This window comes from Pteropus alecto, unplaced genomic scaffold (genome assembly GCF_000325575.1).
Source record: "Pteropus alecto unplaced genomic scaffold, ASM32557v1 scaffold314, whole genome shotgun sequence".
NCBI lineage: Eukaryota > Metazoa > Chordata > Mammalia > Chiroptera > Pteropodidae > Pteropus > Pteropus alecto.
The window spans coordinates 17,757-39,551 of record NW_006435849.1 but is presented as its reverse complement, the minus strand read 5'-3'; the positions used below and the strand labels follow the sequence as shown (position 1 = coordinate 39,551).

General features: G+C 47.3%; 1 protein-coding gene across 1 annotated transcript; it reads right to left on the bottom strand.

The window, feature by feature from the left end:
• Nucleotides 1-9,153: 9,153 nt before the first annotated feature.
• On the bottom strand, nucleotides 9,154-20,803 carry LOC102889807 (interferon lambda-3-like). The gene is made up of 6 exons (XM_015589199.2): nucleotides 20,653-20,803; nucleotides 18,399-18,459; nucleotides 10,099-10,165; nucleotides 9,684-9,827; nucleotides 9,500-9,583; nucleotides 9,154-9,412 (listed from the first exon to the last, which is right to left on the bottom strand). The coding sequence occupies exons 1-6, from the start codon at nucleotides 20,801-20,803 to the stop codon at nucleotides 9,314-9,316; spliced, it is 606 nt and encodes a 201-aa protein (XP_015444685.1). The 3' UTR covers nucleotides 9,154-9,313.
• Between the last annotated feature and the right edge of the window lie 992 nt (nucleotides 20,804-21,795).

Below are 21,795 nucleotides of genomic sequence, written 5' to 3'. Positions count from 1 at the left end.
GTAGGATTCAGGCTCTGCATTTACTACACGCTCACAGGTGATGCCAGGATGCTGGGGGCCGTTGAGTAAGCGACTCTTCACAGACTGGCATCCCAGTGGAGACAGAGCAAGAATACAGCTCCGAATCGAGAACCTGCCACCAGGAGGGCATCGCAGGAATTCAGAGGTCAGTAATGCCGAAGGGGACGCAGAGGAGTGGTTGAGACTGCAAGAGAAACGCAAATAAACTTCAGAAGGAAGGCTGTGGAGGCAGCGGAGTCTGCAGCTCTTAGGGGCTGGAATAACTTTGGCCCAAGTGTCCCTGCGAGTGGGCGGTGGAAACCCTAAGCTAAACCCGAGAGAGGGGGGCAGGGTTTCTCGGGCAGCCCGACGGGTTCGGGGAGCCTCGCAAGGTGGCGCCATAGCACAGCGATTCGTCCAGCAGGCTTGGGAGAGCAGGACCCCGGGTTCAAATCTCATCTTTGCCGTTTATGCGCTCTGTGAACTTGGGCAGGTTACTGAATCTCTGTGAACTTCAGCTCCCTCGTATGTGAAGTGGGGATAATGCACTCAAGAGGTAGTTGTGGATTCTAGCTCTGAGTCTTGTAAGGGACATTTGTTTCCTTTCTTATTGCTTATATTGGTCACTGATACATTCTCTTTTTTTCTTTTATCAGTTTTAAGATAAATTGCAACAGTTTGATTAGTCTTTTCAAATTACTGACGACAACCGACATTTAGCTTTGTAGATCCTCTATTGTATATTTTTCTTTAATTTGATCTTATTTTATTAATAATAATACACAGCATTAGTTTCTATTGTGCATTTGGTTTTTATTCTTTCTTTCGTTTTACTTTGAGTCTATTGTGCTGTTCTTCTCCTAACATTTGAGATGGTGTTTAACCTGCTAATTTTCAGCCTTTTTTCTTGTCCCACCATTTGTCTTTAAGGATTTTCACTTCCTTTGTAGGAGCGTTGTGTGGCTCACATAAGATAATAAACGTAGCATGCTGAGTTCGTGTCAGGCACGCAGGAAGTGCTCAGTATGTTAACTATGAATGTCGGTGTTGATTTTGATTATTATTAATCAAGGGCCTTGACGACACAGAAAGAATTGGGGGGAGAAGCCTGGATCGATTATGCATTGGTTTCCTATTGCTACCATGACAAACAATTTCAAACTCAGTGGTTTAAAACAATACAGATTTATTATCTGAAAGGGCTGGAGGTCAGAAGTCCGAGATGGGTGTCACTGGGCTAACATTGGGGTGTCGGCAGGGCTGCATTCCTTCTGGAAGCTCCAGGGGACAATCCATTTTCCTCCCATTTTCTAGTTTCAGGCTATTTGCATTCCTTGACTCTGGGCCCTTCTTTCTTCAAAGCCAGCAAATTAGCAACTTCAAATCTCTCTCTGCCCTGACCTCCTGTCCTGCCCACGCTTCCACTTTAAAGGACTGGACTCACTCAGATAACCCAGGATAATTTCCTTATTTAAGGACAGCTGATCCGCAGCTTCTATTCCATCTGCAACCTTAATTCCCCCTTGCCATGTGACATCATATTCACAGGGACCGGGGATTAGGACTTGCAAGTCTTTGGGAGGGGTCATTATTCTGCCTATCACAAATTACTATTGAGGTTTATTGGGAATGAGGAGTTACTCGTCTCTCTTATATGAAGAGAGGTGGATGCCCAAGCTGTCTGGGGCTCCAGAGTTGTAATGGGCCAAACTCCTTCTGTATCATTACTCCATCATCCACATGTGGCTTCCTCTTCATGGCCCACGATGATTGCTTGACCTCCATCCTTCACATCCACATCCCAGACAATAGCTGAAGAATAGGAAGGATGGACAGAAGAAGGGGATGCCTTACTCTTTAAGAGCCCTTCTCAGAAGTGCCACATGATACTACTGCCTACATCAAACTTAGCTACAGGTGGCACACGATGCCACAAGAATCTGAGTCTTGACTTAGGTTAGCCAGCTACCTGATGAAAAGTCAAGTCTACGACTTGGGTGCCATGAAGCTCAGGTGAGAGGCAGGTGGAGGGATGACACAGATATCCAGGGTGGGGTGGGGGTATGGTAAGAGAGAAGGTTGTCTATGGGAGACTGATAATGACCTCCAAAGATAGCCAGGTCCTCATCACGGGACCTGTGCATATGAGCTTGTTTGGCAAATGAGACTTTGCAGATGTAATTGAGTGAAGGATCTTGAGATGGGGAGATTGTCCTGGATTATCTGGGTGAACCCTAAATGGAAATGCATGTTCTCATAAGAGGGAGTCCAAGGGAAATCTGCCTACAGAGGAGAAGGAGATGTGATAATGGAAGCAGCGATCGGAGAGGTGTGCTTCCAAGACGGAGGAAGGGGCCACGAGCCCAGAAACACAGGTGGCCGCTAGAAGCTGAAAAAGGCCAGGATGCCGATTCTTCCCTGTATCCTCCCTAAAGAATCAGCCGTGCAGACGCCTTGATGTTCACCCTTGAAGACTCGTTTGGGCCTTCCGACCTCCAGAACTTTAAGAGAATATATCTGTGTTGCCGTAACCCACTGCGTTTGTGGTAATCTGTTACAGCAGCCATAGGGAATGAAGAATATGACTTTACCCTAAAACTTCCCACATTCCCTAGGAGATGTGACTGGTTTAGGAGATTTCCCTGAGATATTAGGTGTTAGCTGAAGTCTTCCAGAGAACCGAAGTGATTATGGATCCAGCAATTCTACTTTTGGGTATTTACTCCCCCAAAAAGAAAGCACTAGTTCGAAAAGATATCTGCACCCCCATGTTCATTGCAGCATTATTTACAATAGCCAAGATATGGAAACGACCTAAGTGTTTATCGATGGATGACTGGATAAAGAAGATGTGGTACATATATTTAATAGAATACTATTCATCCATAAAAAAGAATAAAATCTCACCATAGGCAACGACACGAGTGGACCTTGAGGGGCTTATGCTAAGTGAAATGAGTCAGACAGACAAGACAAGTACTGTACAATCTCGCTTATATGTGGAATTTAAAAAACAGAAATGAGCAAACAAATAAAAATCACATACATACAGACAACAGATTGGTGAGGGGTGGGAAAAATGAGTGAAGGGGGCCAAAAGGAACAAATTTCCAGTTATAAAATAAATAGATCCTGGGGGTCCCACGTACAGCATGGTGATCATAATACTGTATTAGATATTTAAAGGTTGCTAAGAGAATGGATCTTAAAAATGCTAACCACAAGACAAAATTATTTTGTAACTATGTGTGGTGATGGATGTTAACTAGACTTATTGTGGTGATCATTTTGCAACGTACACAAATATTGAATCATTATGTGGTACACTTGAAACTAATATAAGTTGTATGTCAATTATATCTCAATTTTAAAAAGTGATTATGGGGAACTGGAGGAGGAGACTTCCAGAAGGCAAGGGATGGATTAGATTGACTGGTGTCGTCACACTCAAAAGTGGTAATGGTAATAGTAGTAAAAACAATGTTAGTAGTAATAATCAAAGTAATGCCAAGAACAGCTACCACTTTTTGAGCCCTTAATATGTGCTGGATTCTCTGCCAAGGGGCTTACGTGCACATTCCCATTTACTCTTCAGGGACACACAATGGGACAGTGACCATGAGCCTGTCGGTTAGGACAGGCTGCATTTTGCTGCAGTAACAAACAGCTCTCCGGGGCTTAAACCCACAGAGGTTGATCTCTTTCTCATACCACATGCTCATCCCAGGTCCGTCTGGGGCTCTGCTTGTCCTTGTCCTCACTCAGGGTGACAGAACAGCCTGGATCATTGTCAATCTCTGGTCATGGGCACAAGCAGGTGAAGCCTGCACTGGCCCTTAAAGCGTTGGCCCGGAAGTGACACATGTCATACCACTCACATTTGTAGGGGGACGGGACAAGTGCAAACTTTACGAAGTAGATAAAAAACATCGCCCTTATAGAAACTGCATTCCAGTTGGTGAGACAGGCAATAAATAAAATAAAATAAGTGAAATGATTGAATGCCACGCAGAGGTACATGCTATGAGGAGGAGCGAAGCGGGCAAAGAGGGTGGAGCAGGGCGGGCGCGATTCTGAGCGGAGGGGCCACGGAGGCCTCAGGAAGAAGCATCTGAGCAGAGACTGGAGGTGGGGAAGGAGGCGGTCATGGCGGCACCGGGGCAAGCGCTCCAGGCAGCGCAACAACGGCCAGTTCAAAGGAACGTCTGAGGAATGGCAAAGAGTTTGTGTATCCGGAGTGGAGAGGTGGGAGGAGAGGGGAAGAGAAGGGGTCAGAGAGGTCACAGGGGGAGGTCATGGGAGCCTTATATATGGACTTTGGCCTTTGCCCTGACTGAGATGGTGGCAAGAGAGGGCTCTGAGCATGGGAGGAACCTGACTTGGCTCAGGTTTTCACGGGGTCCCTCTGGCTGTGTGTGGGGAACAGTCTGGGGGCTTCAGGGCAGGAGTGGGGAGCCCAGGGAAGAGGTTCCTGCCGTGGTCCAGGTAGGAGAGGGTGGACAGGACCAGGGTGGGGCAGTGGACAGGGTGAGAAATGGTCAGATTCAGCATGTATTTGGAGACCTGAAGAGAAGAAAAAGGCTGAATACGAAGGAACTCCGCCTGTCTGACGGCTTTGAGCTGGGACATCAGTCTTCTGCGGCCTTTGGACTCCAACTGAAACATTGACTCCTTGGGTCTTGAGCCTCCTCGTGTTCAGACTGGAGCTTACAGCATGGGCTCCCCTCGCTCTCAGGCCTTTGGACGTGGGCCAGACCAGCCCGTTGGCGATCCTGGTCTCCGGCCCCGCCGGCTTAGCCTCGGAACTGCATGAACCAATTCCTCATCATCAAGTTCTCTCTCTCATACAGATAGATACGTGATAGATCAATATAGATATGTAGACATATCTCCTGTTGGTTCTGTTTCTCTGGAGGCAGAGAAATGGGCCTGTAGCTAGAAGGGATGTGGGGTTGAGATAAAATTTCTTTAACAGAAAGTATAGAAATACACGGAGGAAAATTACGATGAAAAATAAGAGGGAGAATTGCGTAGGGTGCTCTTGCGTGAGAAAGGGGTGGGATTCAGGGTCCTAGTAAAGAAGTCAGACTTAGAAAGGAAGACGCAGCGTGTCTAGACCCAGGTGCCGGTGGATGAGCAGATGTGGTCATGGGAACACGTGGGATTTCTCTTCTATTGCTTCTGTGTTTTCAGTGGAAGAAGCAAAGCCATCCGTGAGAGTGGGCATGGGGGAGGGGGAGTTGGAGGTTCAGGGAGAGGGGAGACAATATGAAATAGCCGTTGGAGAACTATAATAGACACTGGAGGCCCAAAAGAACCTCAGTTTTGATTTTTAAAAAAATCTGTCCTCTTTGCTGTGAGCCTCCGGGGGAAATGGGCCTCAGCCTCACTCCATGAAGCAGGCCAGGCCATCTCTGGCCAAGCCCCTCCTAGTTGCCCCATGTCCCTTGCCAGTGAATCATCTAGGTTGAGACTCAGGACGCAGTTCTGACCAATGTGACCATCATTCATTTTTTTCAATGAATATTGACTGAGCACTGACTGTGTGCTGGGGGCACTGTTTTGGGTGCCGGGGATACAGAGGTGAACAACAAACAAGAATCTCTGCCCTGTTGGAGCTTATGTTCTAGCAGAGAAAGAGACAGGTAACAAACAACAATAAAAACAAGCAAATGTATGCTATGTTAGAAGGTGTTAGGTGCTATGAGGGAAAAGTGGAGCGGGGTAAGGGATATGAGGGGCATGAGGGGGCTGCCATCATTAGTGAGACGTTAGTGTGGGCTTAAAGGGAAGTCTGCTAGGGGGGTCCTGGGGAAAGTTTTCCTCAGTGGGAAATAAAAAAAAAAAGACACACGGTGAGATGCTGTTTCTTTTCTTTCTCTGGACATTGCCAGAGAATGTAATGTCTGGAACTGCGGAAGCCACTTTGTGACCATGAGGAGATCCAACTTGAGGATGAGGCTGAAATGCTGAGGACAGCCAGACTGAAAAATGGGAAGAATCTGGACTATCGATAACATGAGTGTGATTTCCTGAATTAGCCAACTCCTGATCTATCTTACCCTCAGGCTTCTTATTCTATAGGATTACAAATTCCTGATTGTTTAAGCGAGTTGAATTGGGGTTTCCCATTTCTTAAGGAGAAAAAAATTCCTGTTATACGTATGTGCATTTCGAACACGATAGGACACTTCTGTTTGTTCTACAACCATATATGATGCGACAGTATTTTATTTGAAAAATAAGAAACAATCCGTAAGTGCCGACGATGTTAACAGGGTCCCAGGAACGCAAGAAACCACCCTGCTCTCGCAGATGGTGGGGCGCAGAACTGGAGAGCAGCTCCCTAGTGCTGCTTTCTCAGCGCTGCAGACGAGCTCTTCCTACGAGGGTTTCCATGAACTAATCTCTTCCTACGGATCATTATTCAAAAGATGGCAAAGAAACCTTTAGGATCAGAGTCTTTGTTGCTATTGGCTTATCAGGTGGTCCTGTCTAGACCTGACCTTGAGCTGGTTTCTGTGCACAAGAATCAAGCTAATTTGTCCTTGTTCTTGAAATCAGAATTTAAGATATGTTAGACTGCCTTATCATTCAAAATATCTTCTCTTCCGAAGTGAGGAATACATTTCTTGGGAGAAATTACAAACCTCTGCCATATCGACCTCAGCCTTGGCCGCGTCGCTTGTCTGGACCAATAAAATGGGAGTGGAAGTGAAGTGGTGTGAATCATTTCTGGGCAGAAGCTCCAAGAGCCAGGGCATAGTCCATCATGTGTTCTTATCTCTCTACTCTAAGACCAGAAATATTCTAGGGCTGCGCCTTCATCTTGGATTCCATGAGGAGCTGAGACTCAGCCTACCCAAGGTGGTCATTGCATGAGTGAGCAATAAACTTTTGTTGTTATAAGCCACAGAAATGTAAGGGTCATTTGTTACCGTAGCATAATTCAGCTTAAATGGACTGATACAAGGGTAATCAGCGAGAAGGGGGTTGGTCTCTAGCTTCAGGTTATCCACAGGGATGTCTGAGATAACCTGAGAGACTACAAAGAGGGAAAAGAGGTGAGAATCTAGGACAAAACTCTGAGAAGCTCCAGTATTTAAGAGGTGAGAAGCTCCAGTATTTAAGAGGTGAGAAGCAGAAAGAGAACCAGAAAATATGACTGAGAAGAAGCAGCCAGAAGCTGAAGAGAGACAAGGCGAGTGTGACATCACAAAAGTCAAAGTGAGAGACAGTTACAAGAAGGAGTTGGTGAGGAATGGGTTAGATGTTGCTGATAGGTGTTCTGGAGAAGCAACCGTAGAATCTAGCTATGAAGAGATGGGTTGCACGGAGCTCTGAGGGCAGAAGCCAACTGTCGGGGCTTTGGAGACTGGAACAGGTAAGGAAGTGGAGCCAGCGGAAAATAGGGATAGAGAAATAGTTGGAGAGAAGAGTATGGGTTAAGAAAAAGATTTTATAAAAGGGGAGACCGCTGATGGGCAAGTGCTTGTAGAAAGGAAATTTTGAAAAATAGAGGGGAGGAGAGGGGTGATTTCAGGAGGAATGACATGATCAGGCACTGGCCCAAGATAGGAAGAAAAGCAGCTCATTCGTGGTGATGGGGGAGCAAGGGGAAGGTGGGACAGGTGATGCAGATGATGAGGAATTTCTACCTGGCGGTTTCTGTGAGGGAGAAGGAATGTGATGGAGTAGTGGGTATGAGGAAGCACAGAAGATCTGAAAGACCTGCAGTGGAACTTTCGAGAAACAGGTCTTTGAAGAGATAGTGATGTCACAGAGATGGGGGTAGGCAGAAGTGCCTGGTCCCCCGGATTGCAGCCCCAGGTTACTCATCTTCCCATCGCCCTCCATAGATACTGAATACAAGAACACCTTGAAACTTCACATCAAAGACGGTCCCCGGGAGTGATGGAGGCAGAGCAATCCCATACTGCCAGAATTCTTCAATTTCAAGGGAAACTTACATTTCATTTCCATGAGTATCATTAAGGATGCTTTTGGCTGCAAGTAACAGAAAGCCTTAACTCAACTGGTTTGAAATTTGAGATGAATCAATTATCTCACACAAATACAATTAATGAATACAGACACAAAACTCTTTAACAAAATATTAACACAGAGAATTTAGCAATCGATCAAAAGGATTATACACCATGACCCAATGGAGTTCATTTCAGGGATGCAAGGCTGGTTCAGTATTTGAAAACTAATTGACATAATTCAACAGAACAAGCTAAAGAAGAAAAATCACATGCTTATGTTAATCAACGCAGAAAAAGCATTTGCCAAATTTCAACACCTATTCATGTTTAAAAAAAAAAAACTCTTGGAAAAATAAGAATGGAGGGGAAGTTCCTTAAATAGATAAAAAGCATCTACCAAACCCTGCAGTTAACAGTACACTACATGGTGAAAATGAACGTTTTCCTCCTCAGATCGAGAATAAGGCAAAGGTGTCCTCTCTCACCATTTTTATCCAACATAGTACTGCACTTCTATACAATGCAATAAGGCAAGAAAAGGAAATAAAAGACATATAGATTGGAATAAAAGAAATGAAACTATAGCTGACACAATTGTCTGCAGAGAACAACGCCCACAATGAAACTCAAATAACCTATTGGTGACAACTCTCTTTGTGACATTCCTCTCAGCAGATCGCCACCCCGACAATAGCCACCCCATGTTTACAACCACAGTTAGGTTTGGTTTAGATGAGCGAATCACAAACATACAGTTGGTGCACATCCTTAGAAATACCGATACAGACCTTAGGTTCGTGATAAAGCCATCGTCCCACTGACAATGACCTGACCCAGCCACAGCCTCCTCTAGACATCTTACTACTTGGTATAACAACTGTGTGTGATGTTTAAGTCACTTGCAATGAAAGCTTCCATTACTTGTAGCTGGAAGCATCCTTAGGATGCTTCTTTTCACTACTCATTTATTCCTTCTTTCGTATTCTCTTCTTCTCTCTCTCTATCCCCTACCCCCTCCTCTCTCTTTCCCGACTTCCTTGTCCCTCCTCCTGCCTCCCCCATTTCTCCCTTTCTTCCCCTTCCCCCACTCATACATACACACTCACAGGGCCACAGTCATGCAGTCCGTCATTTATACAGTAGCATATAAAGTCAGTGTCACAGGCAAATTGTTTATTTTCACACATTGTATCAAAAGTGCAAAAATAAACATCTTTGAGGATTTCATAAACAAATAGAAATCTGGAGGCAATAATGTAGGGGAAGTAGTTGGTGCATTAAAAATATTTAAGATGCTGGGACAGGTTGCAGGTGGGTCTCAGGGATCAGACACACAGGTCTCCACTGGCGACACATTTCAGGTCCAAGGTGAGGAGGCGGAAGAGGTTGAACGTGACAGAGGCTTCGAGGCAGCCTTGGGACTCCTGTGGGGAGAAAGGGACAGGTCAGTGACTCCAATGACTGGGCTCCCAGGTGCCCCAGATTTCAGCTGCTTCTTCCCAGTCACTCGCCTTCTTCTCGGCCTCCTGGATCCTGTGCAGCCAGTGGCGGAGGTGGCCCTGGGACCTGGGGCCTGCCGTGGGCTGAGCTGGGACCTGTGGGCAGAGGAGGGTGGTATGTGAGGTGGGCCTGGGACAGAGGGGGACGTTCGGGGGTCAGAGTCCACACACATGGCCTGGCGCCCCGATCACTCACACAGGCCTGGAGTCTGGCGTGGATGTGGCGCAGCATGCTGAGGGGCTGGTCCAGGATGTCCCCCAGGGTCGAGTTAGCCACGGTCTCCAGGACCTTCAGCGTCAGAGCCAGCTCAGCCTCCAAAGCCACGGGGCGCTCCCACACCTGAGGAGGGGAGACAGGACACAGGTGAGAGCTGTACATGAGAGAGAGCAGGACCTGAGGGACAGGAGACGAGGACCGAGAGGAGACAGGTGAAAGGGAAAGTCGGGGGACAGGCGAGAGGGCACAGCCAATGTGGGCAGATGAGGGGAACAGGCCAGGGGGAGGGCGAGGAGGCAGAGCCAAGGGAGAGGAGGAGGCGAAGGGGCTGCCTGAGGGGTCGCAGGAGCGGGACCAGGTGAGGGCGGGGCTGGGCCCGACTCTCCCAACTCACCTGCAGCTGCTTGAGGTCCCGGGTCCTGGGGAATGGGCGGGAGCTGCAGCTCCAGTTCTGACTCTTCCTAGGGAGCAAAGGCAGAGGTCAGCCCGCGGGGGTTTGGGGAGACTCACGAATGTGCCTTTCACCCTCTTATGACCCTCCACCGGGCTTCACTTCTGGCTCCTCAGCCTCTTTCACTAAAAGGATGCACATCTGCCCTCCACTCCGCCGCCGGGGCTCGGTCTCACCGGGATCTGTGGTCTCAGTCTCCCCGACTGTGTCTGGGATGTAATTCTTGCCTCAGCTCTGGATAGACAGAAGGTCTGAGGCGAGTTAGGCATGGGACTAGGGGTGGCCTGGGTGAGGAGCTAGGAGCTGGGTGGGGCCCGGAGCATCTGGGAAAGGGAAACTGATGAGGAAAGTGACTTCCTGAGCAGGACAACCCTCAGGGCTGAGCAGATCCAGCCCCACAAAATGGATTGTAGGAGCCCCGATGCGGTGGGCGTGGGGTGGGGGGCTCATCTCTCTGCAGGTTGCCCAAATGTGGAAGGGGATGGTAACAGACACCTAGAAAGTATTTCCACGAGGGGGCTGGAGGCTCCCAGAGGAAGCTGCTTAGGGGCAGGGAGACAGCCCACAGAGGGTGCCCCTGTTGGGTGGGAAGCGAAGTCAGTAAGGCCAGGACAGCAGAGTATAAAGAAAAGGGCCGGTCTCGTCACCACTCCCCTCCCCACCGGCCACCAACATGAGCTGGGTGAGGGGTCTGCTCAGGACTTTAAGTATAGCTGAGGTCTTCAAATTGATTGTACAATTGAGGTTACAATTGACTGGAACCTCCATTCATTCAGTCAGTCAATCATTGATTCTAGAATGCATTTATTGAGCAACTACTGTAGGCCAGCACTGTTCTAGGCACTGAGGATCCAGTAGTGAACAAAACCCACAAACGTCCCTGACCTCCATGGAGCTAACATTTCAGTGGGAGGGCCAGACAATAAGAAAATCATAAACTAAATATATATGATGTCCGCTATTAAGAAGTGCTCTGCAGAAAGATTAGACTGGAGATGGAGTCAGGGGTTCAGAGAAGATGTTACTGCTATAAGACAGCTGGAGAAGGTGACATCTGAGGGAACCATGAGGACATCTGGGGGAACAGCATCCCAGGCCGTGGGAACAGCAAGTGCAAAGTCATGACAATAAAGAGTTTCCCTCACCGGCACCTCCCTGTCCTGGAGGCTTTTCACACCCAAGAGCGGTGAGTTCTCTGAGGTAGGTACCGTGCTTTCTCCCACCTTGAAAATGAGAAAACTGATGCTCTGAGAGGTTAATATACTTGCCAAGTTCACACAGATGTGCGCCAAGGGCAGACGGTTTTGCCTGGCACCCAGGCCTAATTCTGCATGTCCAGCCTCAGAGTTGTTAAGTTAACTCGTCTGTGCCCTCTGTCACCTGACTCCTCCACCTGGAGAGTTCCCTGAGGGGAACTTGGGGCTGACTTTGCCTTGTCCACCAAAATCCTCTCACCCCTCCTTCCTCAGAACTAGAGATAGGGGCTAGTACGGGCCACCAAACCTAAGATGACACTTCCTGCATCCTCTGCAGGGGGTGTGGCCATGTGACTACCTCCTCGCCAGCATCCAGGCGTTCAGACACGGGGCAAGTGGTCCTGCTCTCTTTCTCCTTCCCATAGACTGGAACTTGGACCTGTCTGAGAGTCAGATTCCACAGTGCAGGTGAGGACAATGTCTAGGGCAAGGGTTCTGACCTGGCCTAAGAATTCAGGGCAGGCCTGTGAACTTGGAAGAGCAGGAAAAGCATCTTTATTTTCACTAACATCTATCTAAATTTGACATTTCCTTCCTGTATTAGTTCTGCTGTTAAAAATTACCACAAACTCAGTGACTTAAAGCAACACAAATTTTCCATCACTCAATGACCAGATAAACAAAATATGGTAGTATATACATGCAATGGGATATTATTCACCCTTAAAAAGAAAGAAAATCCTGACACATGCTACAATATAAATGAAATTTAGGACAGTATGCTAAGTGAAATAAGTCCATCACAGAAAGACAAATATGGCATGATACCACTTATTAGAGGTCCTAGAGTAGGAAGATTCATAAAGACAGAAAGGAGGTTGGTGGTTGCTGGTGGCTGGGGGAGGCGAGGTGGGGAGATGTTTGATGAGTACTGTGCCTCAGTCTCGCAAGATGAAAAAGTTCTGGTGGTCGATTGTACAATGATGTGGATACACTTCACACTACTTAACTGTGCACTTAAAAACGGCTAAGATAGTAAATTTTACGTGTATTTTTCACAACGAAAGGTAAAAAATTACCTAACCAAAAGAACAAAACAAAAACACTCCACGAATTTATACGGCTACACTTCTGGAGGTCAGAAGTCTAAAATCAAGGTGTCAGCTGGGCTGGTTCCTCTGGAAGCTTCCAAGGATAATCCATTTCCTTGCCTTTTTCAGCTCCGAGACATCACCGCCATTCCTCCGTCCATGTTTCCTTCCTCGCGTAGCTGTGACCTCTTGCTTCCGGTGCCACAGCTCAAGCAATGGACTCAGATCCACCTCCACCCCCCACCTCTTTCTAATAAAGAGCCCTGTGATTACATTGGGTCCATCTGGACAACCCAGGACAATCTTCCCATCTTAAGATCCTTAGCCACACCCGCCAAGTCTCTTTTATCACATAAGGGGACCCATTTGCAGGCATTAGGAACAGCTTTGGGGGGCCATTATTCAGTCTACCACACATCTGCTACAAATGGAGGGAAAGAAATCACAGACATTTCCGTATTACATTATTTTCCAGCAGGCATCTTAAAATATCAAGTACGCTCTCCTCTACTTTTAAGTTATACTAGCTATTAAAGCTGCCATGAGTGGCTTTTTATTTAATGCATTAATGAAGAAGCACAAAAATTACCATATCACAGTTTTAAAAAATATTTTGATAACTGTCTGACAATAAAAATTGGATTCCTTTGTCCTGTGTATTTTCTTTTATTCTGAGACGCTTTGCCAGGCTGCCATGGGGTCAATGCATGAAAATGGTTAGAGCGAGAATGCCCGCCCTAGGGAATTATGGAGCAAAAGACTAGATTCCTGGCTGGCTGAGGAGAGCTGTCCTGCCCATCGGCCCCCTCCCCTTGGGACTGCGAGGAGGTAGGGAATTATACTTCTGTGTTTTTTTCCCACCAATTTTGAGAGTCTCTTACAGCAGCTCAGCTTTACTTGAACCCTACTCAGCATGGGTTAACTGGTTTGCATGGTTCTCACATTTGGGGGCAGATCCAGGATTAGTGGAGCTTGAAGCTTCCACAATTCAGGGGCTCCTTTTAAGAAACAAAAATGAAAAAATATTTTAGTTTGCTTATTTTATAAAAATATATGACTATGTGAAGACATTGATCAGGCCGCATCCCAGCCCTGGGAAGGGCCACGCAAAAGGGAGACCTGGAAGCTTAAGCTGAGCAGTGGATTCGGATCTCCACCCAGATCCCATACGTCTAACACGCAACTGTTCAGGACACGCACGCTCATGCCCCAGCTGCTGGGAGTGCTGGCTGCTGATGGCTCCAGGCTGCATCCCTCATGGGGGAAGTGCTGGCAGTTGCAGGGAAACGCCTTGTCCCAAAATTAGTCCCCCTCTCAGGGCACTGCCCTTGGCCAATGGTTGCCTAACATAGAGATACCAAAGCCGGGGTCCCTCTGCATTGCAGCTGGCCCTCCCAGCTGCAATGCTCTCTGCAGGATGGGCTAACTTCTCCGTTGCAATCCCATTGCTCCCCACAATCCTGCCTTCCTTGTGTTCTTATAGGTGCATCTCCTGAGACCCACTCCCAGTAAGCCTTCTGATTGCAATTCTGTCTCAGTGTTTCCGGCAAATCTAATCTAAGGCCATTCATGTCACAAGTGGTCCTAACGAGCTGACTCTGCAACAGGCTTTTGGCATGGGTTCACTTGCTGCTTGGCTGGCAATGGGGACCCCATCCCTGGTGGCAGGTGAAACACTGCCGTACTTAGCCAGGCGATAGTTAAAATTTTTACCTGTGGCGAATGGGGATGAGATGCCGGTGAAAGAGCCAGGGCAATATCACTCCAATTCAAAGCAGAACTTGAAGGCCAGAGTCCACCTAAGTGGCCGATAAAGCAGAGAAACAGGCTCAGGAGATCTTCCTAGGAATTTGAGGCTTCAAGGAAGGTCGAATACCCAGGCCCGCAAGTCCCTGTGCCATGTGGAACTGAGAGACTTTCAATGGGCATATCTGAGCCGATGCAGAGAGAAGCCTGAATATCATCAAATACCTCAAGTGGGACAAGTGTTTACAAGACAACTGGATTAGTTTCCTGTGGCTGCTTTAGCAAACACTACTAACTTTGTGGCTTTAATGATGCAAATTTGTTTTCTCACCGTTCTGAAGGCCGGAAGTCTGAAATTAGTAACACTGGGCTCAAATCAAGGTGTCAGCGGGACCACACTCTTGGAGAATCCATTCCTCATCTCTTCCAGTCTCTGGTGGCTGCCGGCATTCCGTGGCTTGTGGCCACATCACTCTATCGCCACATCTCTCCCTGCTCATCTCCACGTCACACTCTCCTCCACGTGAATGATCCAGAGACAGAGGGCAGATGCCCTAATAAACGGTCCCTTGACTGTTTGCAGACCTGAGTTGATTTTCAGATCCCAAATTCCAAGCCCCCTGTAAGGAATGACGCTGCAAAGCCACAGCAAGCGTGTTCATTGGTGATTTCCCCAGTCCTTCTCCAGAGGGACCCGTGACCCATGGCGTGCTGAAGCACGTTTGTTAAGTGGGCGTGAGAGCCGATTGTTAAATTGTCAGGAATTTTTTAAGCCGATCGTTAAACAAAGCTATTAAAAATTAAATTATAGAAACTCACCCTGTAAAATTATATTAAAACAAAAGTAATAGTTATAAGTCACTTCCTGATTATTTTATCACACTTTGTTACTATCTGTGCTCTTGAGGTTATGTCTTATGGGTTGACCTGTGTCTCCCCAAAAAGATATGTTGGAACCCTAACCCCCAGTACTCAGAATGCGAACTTATTTGGAAATAGGGTTGTGGCAGATGTAATTAGTTAAGACGAGGTCCTTAGGGTGGGCCCTAATCTGACAGACTGGTGTGCTCACTTATGGAAGAGGAAGAAGACACACAGAGGGAGAGACACACAGGCAGAGCCAGCCATGTGACAACTGAGGCAGAGACTAATGTGATGCAGAGGACCGTGAGCCACCACCGGAAGCTGGAAAAGGCAAGGGAGGATTCTCCCGACAGGATTCAGAGGGAAACCCACATGGCCCTGCTGATACCTGGATTGTAGACTTCTGGCCTCCAGAACTGTGAGATGATCAACTTCGATTGTGTTAAGGTCCCTAGTTTGTGGTCCTTTGTTATTACAGTGCCAGGGAAGGAAAACATTTTGTCCGTTACACTGTCTAACGACGCCCTGCTGCTTGTGCTCAGAGACATCATGTTGGTGATTTGGTATAAGCCACGGTGGTGGCATTTACACCATACAAACTGTAAAGTGCCACAAGTCAGAGCTTCCTTCTCCAAGAGCCACTTGTTAAACATGTAATGAGAAGCCGCTGCCAATGGCAAGCTCCTCAGGTAACGAATGGCACACTGGGGAAAGGTGGATGACTGTTGAACACGGAGTCCGGATTAATATTGATGCTGGAAACACAGAATGCCATCCTGGCCCTTCTGCTTGAGGGTGGGGGGACATATGGAAGCAGGTGATACATGAAGTCCCAACCCAGGTCTGGCTCACAGAGCTGTTATAATGGGGAAAGGCCAAATCGAAGCCTCTGAGACTGGCCCCTTCCCATCCCGGCCATCGTGGTTTTAAAAAAATTATCTCTTCCCAGAGTTTACAGGAGAGATTAGTACCATCCTCAAAGACATGAAGGATACACTGGTGGTGTTCTCTGTCATGTCCCTGTTTAGTTCACTCATCCAGCCCCTTCAAAAACTGCATAGATCATGGTGGATGACAGTGGATGTGCAAATCTAACTAAGTAGTAGCCTAAATTACAGCCGCCATGCTGGACGTGGTATCTTTGCCAGAGAGGATTCACACAGCCTCACTATGTGGTGTGCAGCCATCGATTTGGAGAATGCAATCTCTCTGTCCCCGCCAGAAAGGAGGATCAGAAGCAGTTCACCTTTACTCAGGATGGCCAAGATGCACGTTCAGAATCTGGCCCCAGGGTTATGTTGGCAGTCCTGCCCTCTGTCATAGTATTAACTGCAAGGACCTGGACCATCTGGACCTTCCACAGATCTTTACATTGGCTCACTCCCCAATGGCAACATGCTAATCAGATTGTATGAGAAAGAAGTGATGACTACATTGAAAGACATGCTCCAGAGGGTGGGAGAGAAACTTTTCAAAGACTTAGGCACCTGCCCCATGAGTGAAGAAGTTTTTAGGCATCCAGTGGTCTGAGGTATGTCAGGACACCTCCTCCAAAATAAACTTATTGCAGCTCACACCTCGCACCCTGAAGACAAAGGCATAAGGCTTGCTAGCCATCTCTGGGTCATGCGGACAGTATATTCCACACTTGAGAATAATGCTTCAAGCCAGAAACATGGAAAGGTGTCAGAACAGAAAAGCACTCTGCAGCAGGTCTAGGCTGAGGTGTGAGCAGCTCTGTCACTTGAAGTATATGATCCCACACTCCTTATGGAACTACAGGTATCTGTGGTAAGGAAAGACTCCTTGCAGAGTAAACAAACCTCAATAGGAGAATCACGGTGCAGCCCGCTAGCATTCAAGATCAGGGCATCTACAGCGAAGCATACACCATTCATAAAGCAGTGCCTGGAGTGCTTCTGCCTCATGGTAGAGAGGAAGCACGGGACCGTGAAGCATCAAGTGACCAGTTACAAGCTGTTTGACCCACTGAATCATAAGGTCAGTGAGCCAAGTGGCCATTCATGGGAGGATGGGAGTGGTGCATGCAGGATCCGTCATGGGCAGGGCCAGAGGGCAAGTCAGCTTCGTGAACAGGTGGTCCAAGCTTCCATGTCATCCACCACTGTTGCATCAGTACCTAGTCCTCTGTTCACATCCATGGCCCCATGGCAGAGAGTCCCGTACGAATGGCTGACAATGAAAGAAGGAGGCTAAGCTTGGTCCATGGACGGCTTGTTTCTGTGTATGGGTATCAGAAGGAAACAGTTTTGTTTCACTACAGCTCAACTCAAGGGTGACCCTGAAAGGGGCCAGTGAGAGGAAATCATCCCAATGGGCAGAGCTCCAGGTGGTAAAGCCCATCATCCACCATGTGGAAAAGAAGTAGCCCAAGGTGACTACACATAAGCAGTGGCAAATAGCCATAATACTTGGCCATCAGCCTGAAATTAGCCTGAAAAAGATGAGATGATCACAGATGAAGATATTGGGGTAGAGGTACATGGGTGGACATATGTGAGTGGAGACTCGCTATATAAAGATCTTTTTTTGCAAGTCAGTGGACACCAGAGAGCATCAACTACTGAAGTGGCACTAATCAACTAAGGAGAAATAATGACCTGGTCAGCTGACACTAGCCAGCCTCTATCATCAGCCTCCCGAGCTCTGGCACCATGGGCACATGAATGGAACGGCCATGGTGACAGGACGAAGGCCATGCATGGGGCCCGACAACTAGAGCTCTCATTCGCCAAAGCTGATCTAGTTGTCACCACTGCTGATTGTCAGGCCTGTCAGCCAGTAGCACTGTCCCCTGAGAAGACCTACCTGCCACCTGGGGGCAAGTTGATTACACTGGAACCCTTCCACCCTGGACAGGGCAGCGATTCACCTTGACCAGGATAATCCAGCCAGGGCTTTGCCTCTCTTGACCTTGAGACCTCATCTACAGAGATTTTAGAACTCCAATCCACCAACCAAGGATTTTGCATAATATCACCATGGATCAAGGGACTTCACAGGAAAGGAAATGCAGCAGTAGGCATACAAACATGGCATCCACTGGTTCCATTACAAACCCCACTACCCAGAATCTCCTGGCGTAGTAGAGCAGCGAAATGCCTCTTAAAGATGCACTTTAGGTCACAGCTTGGAATTGAAACTCTTCAAGGACAGAGTATGTTATTGGGTATGCAGTACATACCTTAAATCAACAATCACTATACGATGGTGTATTGAGTTCTCAACAGGTAGAAAAATGAGTCTGAGGACAAGGGGCGAATGCCAAAATGGTATTGCTTACCATCATTCCCTCTGACCCCCCTTAGAAATTTATGCTTCCTACCAGAAAAAGTTTAGGCTCTGCAGATTTAGACGCTCTGGTTCCCAAGAAGGGTCATTTATACCTGGAACACGGAAAGAATCCCATTAAGCTCTAATTGTCACCCAATCACTTTGCTTTCTGCCAAGAAGCCAAGGAATGACCCCGGTTGTCAGGAAGATATAGGGCTGCTGCTGCACAGTGAGGGCCGGAAAGAATATGTTTAGCATTCAGGTGATCCACTGAGGCATCTTCAGTTACTCTATTGAACAATTTTAATGAAAAAAAAAAAAAGAATGGGTAGACAGCAGAGTTAGCCTGAGAAGGTTATGGTAACGAAAGCCTCACAGCACTCAGGGATAAGGGCCTGGGTCGCCCCATCAGGAAAGCCACCTAAACCAATAGAAGTACTAGTGAGGGTGAGGGGAATCTAGAATGTGTGGTGGAGGAGAGAATAACGAGGATCAGTTACTTTCCTATCACTGGCTGCAGAAGTAGGGGTGCAGGTCGTCCTATCCATCTTTCTTTTGTAAGTTCCTTCAGAATATCAGACCAGCCAGAATCCCGGAAAAGCTGTTCCCAGGTGGGACAACCTGAGCATGCGGAGCAAGTGAATAGAGTGAAGCAAGGGGTGGACTGTAGTGGGTACCACAGTGACGAGAACCACGCTGCTGAGAGCACACGGCCACGTCTCTTCGCGGGAATTTCCCTCACCCACAAGGAGCTGCCTTGCTTATGTTTATGCCCTAATCCCGGAGGGGAGCCCACAACCAGTGGCTGACTAACGTGGCGGTGTCAAGGCCCGAGCCCCTGCGTCAATTTGGAACAACTCCGAAAGACCTCCCAGCTCCAGAGCTCTGTATGGGACAAGTTAAGACCTCGTGTCCAGTTGTGTGTGGGTTAGCTCCTCCACCTACCCAATCCCGCTTTGCACACGCCCTTATGTGTCTAGTTCCCAAGAGTTCTCCCAGGAAAACTTCTGCTGGGACGTTCTCATCTCATAATCCGTTTCCTAGAAACCCAACGTAAGATCAGCTTGATGGCGGAACTGGTTCGGCTCACTGGGGTCGCGTCCCCATTTCTTTTCACCAGTCCTCTCTCATCTTTCCCTCGTCCACATCACCAGCCTGGAAGTGGCTGCTGCGGGGTGATGAACTATCAGGAATATTGATAGGGCGAGCACACGGCCGCCCTGTCCATTAAATCACAAAAGTCATAAAGCAAAAACAAAAACAAAAACAAAAACAAACTATCTTAACTATAGGAAATATGCTAAAGCTATCATTAGTACATGAACAGTGTAAATTAAACATAAAACTGATGGCTTTATTTTTTTTGCCAGTCTTTCACCAAGAAAGCAGGGGGGGGGGAAAAAAACAAGGAAAAACTGAGAATTTGGTTACTTTTGAAAATGTTATTTAAAACGAAAGTCTGTCTTTTTGTTTCAGTGCGGCCTCTTCCTCTTCCACTCCACTGACCCCCACCCTCACTCTCTGCTACCCTTGTTCGTAATTCCGGGAAGAGACTGGACGGGAGTTGGCAATGTTTCCGGCTGTGGAGAAGCCAGTGGGCTCTGCTGTGCAACAGTGATGAATAACCAGAATTGAACCGGTCCCCCTGGCAACAGCTGTCTCTTGCAGGGTCTGTTTGGTTGAGAATAAGTCACATTGCAGAGTTATCAAAAACTCTACTTTTCACATTTATTTTTGTTTTCTGTTTTTTTTTTAGAGTTCATGTATCGTAGTGGTTAAGAACATGGACTCTGATGCCAAGAATAGTTTGTTTCAAATCCTGACTTATTCGCTGGGTGACATTGGGTGAATGATTGACCCCTGTGTTCCTCAGGTCTCCTGGTCTTAAAATGCGTGCTGATAATTGTACCTACATCATAGGGTTACTGTGCGAATTTGGTTATCCTTGGGAAGCACTTAGAATACAACCAGATCCACTGAGATCTTTCTCTAACTTTTTGCTGTTCTGTTATTATATTTTACGTATTGTGCTATCACATTTCATGTTTATTTTTGTCAATGTTGACAATACAAAGAACATGTGACGTGTGTGTATGTGCGTGTTGTGCATGCTGATAGAGTTGGACCACTCTCCTGTATGTCTTTGGGCACGGAGGAACCATGTTGTAGCAGCAGATTCAGAACCACGGAGAGTGGTCCTCTATCCCTCAACACTGGAGTTAGTTTAGGCAAAGCCTCTGGAGGTATCAGAATTGGGGGATTCCTCTGGGCACCCAGCAGCCATGGACCCCAGCAGACACACTCACTCATGCAAGCATCGTGCACACTTGGAGTATTGAGTATCGTATGGAAGGAAATAGCTGTGTCTATTGTGGCCGCGTTGTATTTTCTAGTGATCATCACAGCAGTGCCCCATCTCGCATGCTCCACAGCAATGTGACACTGCCACTCTGCCATCGAGAGTGCGTTTCATTTTCACCGTGACACTGGGCAGGACCTGCGACTGCTTGAATCGATAGAATACTGTGTCATTTCTGAAGGCCCTTAACTAGCCCTCAGGTTTCACTTCCCATCCCTAAACACTGCTCTGAGGTCAGCCGGCCCCCACGTAAGAAGTTCAACTACTCGGGGACTGTGGCGCTGTGAAAGTCAGAGACACATGGAGAATGCATTTGGAGGTGATCTGGTCAACACCCCCGGCTAGGCTCCCAGTCGCCAGCCAGCCATGGGAGTGAGGCATCGACGACATCCAGCCTGGTCAAGCTTTCAGATCAATCAAGTCCCAGCCGACATCTGACTGCAACCCCGAGAGAGACCTCCAGTGAGAATCGCACACTGAGGGAGAATAGGAAAGGGAGAGAGGTGAGACAGGGGCAGGTGAGAGGGTACTAACTAACCTCCCTATGGATAATTACCAACTCTGGACAAAATACTTTTCGAAAGGACTATTATGAAGGCATTGGAGAACAACCAGGAATAAGCAGAAACTGGGGGATAGTCAACCTTTTAAAGAATAGAACACACTGTGTAAGATCTAAGTTTATATGGCTTTTCCTCTGGAGGCACAACTCTGCTCATGTGGCAAGGGACAGCTTGAACTCAAGCAAGAAACCAGTCACTGACTTGAGATATCATACAACAGAGTTCAGGTCAGAGAATTTGGAAATTGAAAGGAGAAACTCCAATAGGGAGGAAGCCCCAGAGGGAGAGGAACTAAGTCTATATATAAATTACTCTTGAGTATTTAATGTACTAAAAGAAAGAAGAAGGCCGTCAACACAGAAGTCTATACGCACTGAAAATATCCTAGAAAATTTAAGAAAAAATAAGATTTCTGTCATTCGAAAGGAGACAAGGAAAACATTGCCATGTCCTTTAAAGGAACAACTTATAAAGTGTTAGATTCACTTTCATTCATGGCCAGAACTTAATACCATAGGTACAGGGAT

Bases quoted from the DNA above. Each gene is read 5' to 3' on its own strand.
- LOC102889807 (XM_015589199.2), bottom strand. From the start codon at position 20,803: ATGGCAGAGTGGCAGTGTCACATTGCTGTGGAGCATGCGAGATGGGGC. The intron at 9,828-10,098 runs GTGAGTTGGGAG...TCCCCTCCTCAG, and splicing joins GGGACCTCAAGCAGCTGCAG to GTGTGGGAGCGCCCCGTGGC. The intron at 9,413-9,499 runs GCGAGTGACTGG...TTCTCCCCACAG, and splicing joins TCCAGGAGGCCGAGAAGAAG to GAGTCCCAAGGCTGCCTCGA.